We start from the raw sequence: 2,575 nt of genomic DNA on the forward strand, positions 1-2,575 counted from the left end.
TCCCTCCCTCCCTCCCTTCCTTCCTTCCTTCCTTCCTTCCTTCCTTCCCTCTCTCTTTCCCTCCCTTTATCCTTCTTTGGCTCATTTTATTTTTCGCCATTCTTTTCTAAAGATTAGTTAACGAGGCCCACAGCACTCAATGGACTGCTATTTTGGCATACCAGACATTATTAGAAGTACATACATAATAGATAATAGAATTCAAATAATGATACCAAAATGTGTTATCAACATATTCATCATTTTTAAAGAATTTCAAAGCTGGGTGCTGTATTTGCATCATTTCCAGCCCTGCCCACCCCCTCTTCAAGTCTTCCTGTGTCCTCCCCTCCCAAACCCAAGACCTTCTCACCCTATAGGTCCTGACCATATTAAGAATTTTGGTTGCCTGTTATATGTATTTTTGTGTTAAAATATGAAAGAAAACACTATTAGCTGATTTTACTGATGCAAAATAGGATTATAAAGTTTAAATAACTCATTAACTGTCAGCTACCACATAAGTGACTGATGTGCCGTTAATACTGAACTTTAGGATTCTCTGGTTCTATGCTGTTTACTTTATAGAAGCTTTCCAACTGGTCCTTCCCAAACAAGCTTTAGGGACCAAGGACGAAGCTCAGAGGTGGAGCACAGGAGATTGATCACTAGATCCACAACAAAATAACTCCAAATCAAACAGCCTACAAGTGATACTGTTGAGTTATTAACCCACTGAACCCCTGGGTTGGCCAGGCCACTTGCATTCTGTATTTTATTTATTCCATGCTATAAAAGGCAAGAAACCAGTAGGAACTAATCCAGTATTATATTTTAGGTTAGTATCTTATGGTAAAATCTCCATTTTTCAAAGCTACAGCCTTGGGAAATTTCTGGAAGCAAAATGGGACTTACATCATGGCTTGAGAGGCCAACCCAGAGAGGGAATCCATCACGGTTCACAATGTCTTCCAGAAAGAGTTTCCCATTTGGGTTGTGAACACTTGCCAACTGTCCGCCACTTTGAGAGCATGCTTTCAATGCTTCATACCATGTCACCTTCTTCTGAATAACATTGTAGATGCCATCCTCATACGGAATGAACTGTGGCAGGGTGCTATTGTATTTGTCCTCGTAGTCAACTATAACATCAAAAATAAAAGGGCTAATAAGTGCTAAGAGTTTCAAATACACAAACACAATAGCACAAGAAGGCAAATGCAAACGTTGCTTTTCCTGTCTTCACAGCACATAGAAAAGGCTCTCAAGTACGATAGTTGTCATGTTGACTTAAAAAAATGTTTGATGTGATGGTAAAGTTATTAACTGTTTGGGTATGTGAGACTGACTGTAAAGGAGACAGTTACCTACATTGGGGAAGGGGTCAGAAATATTGCTTGACAAAAACTCAGGTCTGCAGTGTAGGGGAAGACTAAGGAGAAAGAAGATATCCAGAGAGTAAGGACATGTTGAAAATAAGCAAATCAATACTGAAACAGAAACGACTGAATTCCCACAGGACACTGGAGTCCAAGGAAAGAACTTCTTGTACTTAAACTGGAACAAGCTGAACCTGCACAGGTCAGTGATTTGTGTGATGTGTTGGATAACATCCAAAGTACCAGTTTTTGTCTGTCTGTTTGTTTTCAAGACAAATTCTCAGGTGTCTCAAGCTGGCCACAAAGTCACTATGTAGCTGAGGCTATCCTTGAACTTTTGATCTTGAACTCTTGGAACTCCTGTCTGCTGCTAAGTGCTGGGATTAGAGACAGACAGCACTGGCTTTAATGTATAAAACTCAACTAAGAGTCTGCAGTAGTTACAGAGGGGTAAGAATAAAAAGAAAGACTCGGGTTAGAGAGTCTTTTTATGGCTCCATGCATAAAAGCATTTGTTGTGCCAGCCTGATAACTGGAGTTCAACCCCACATAAACACAGATGAACTCCTGTGTTTGTCCTTTCTTAGCTATGTATGCACATGTGTGTGTGCACACACACCCACACACACATATTTTTAAAAATCAAATCAGTAACTGAACAGCAAACCTATGGTAATGAGGGTATAAATAAAAGACTGAATGAATTTTAAAATGAGGACAAATATCTTGTACAGGATTCCAACTAACCACATAGATTCTCTACCCCACCCCAAAGATGGAGGATAAGCCGCTCCTCCTGTGTCTGTGGACTGTGCACAGTAACATCTTTACAGAGGGTATATAACATGAATAGAAGACAACGAGAAATTTTATAATTGAGAAATTAACATCGCAGCTTCGACCAGAGAAATCAGTGCTGAAATCAGCAGTGATGTTAATAGCATCTGTCATTCACAGGCTATGGTAAAAATGACACCTTCCCCCAAACTCAAAATCACGGTTTTGCCGGGCGGTGGTGGCGCACGCCTTTAATCCCAGCACTTGGGAGGCAGAGGCAGGTGGATTTCTGAGTTCAAGGCCAGTCTGGTCTACAGAGTGAGTTCCAGGACAGCTAGGACTACACAGAGAAACCCTGTCTCGAAAACACCAAAAACAAAACAAAACAAAATCACGGTTTAATCACAGGAAAAATAAGACAACCAGATAACTTCAAAACT

At 40.3% G+C, this 2,575-nt stretch overlaps 1 protein-coding gene and 1 long non-coding RNA gene across 2 annotated transcripts in view; one reads left to right on the plus strand and one right to left on the minus strand.

Annotated features, from left to right (window-relative positions):
- The window catches only part of LOC116090214, an 81,957-nt gene that overhangs the window by 54,295 nt on the left and 25,087 nt on the right, over positions 1-2,575 (plus strand). The gene's annotated exons all lie outside the window — the stretch shown is intronic.
- Positions 1-2,575, minus strand: part of Ly75 (lymphocyte antigen 75) — a 93,609-nt gene that overhangs the window by 15,664 nt on the left and 75,370 nt on the right. Inside the window, exon 30 of the mRNA XM_031370368.1 lies at positions 895-1,121. Within this exon, the coding sequence (XP_031226228.1) occupies positions 895-1,121 (227 nt within the window). The remainder of the gene's footprint in view (positions 1-894; positions 1,122-2,575) is intronic.

This window comes from Mastomys coucha, unplaced genomic scaffold, assembly GCF_008632895.1.
Source record: "Mastomys coucha isolate ucsf_1 unplaced genomic scaffold, UCSF_Mcou_1 pScaffold15, whole genome shotgun sequence".
In the NCBI taxonomy this organism is placed as follows: Eukaryota; Metazoa; Chordata; class Mammalia; order Rodentia; family Muridae; genus Mastomys; species Mastomys coucha.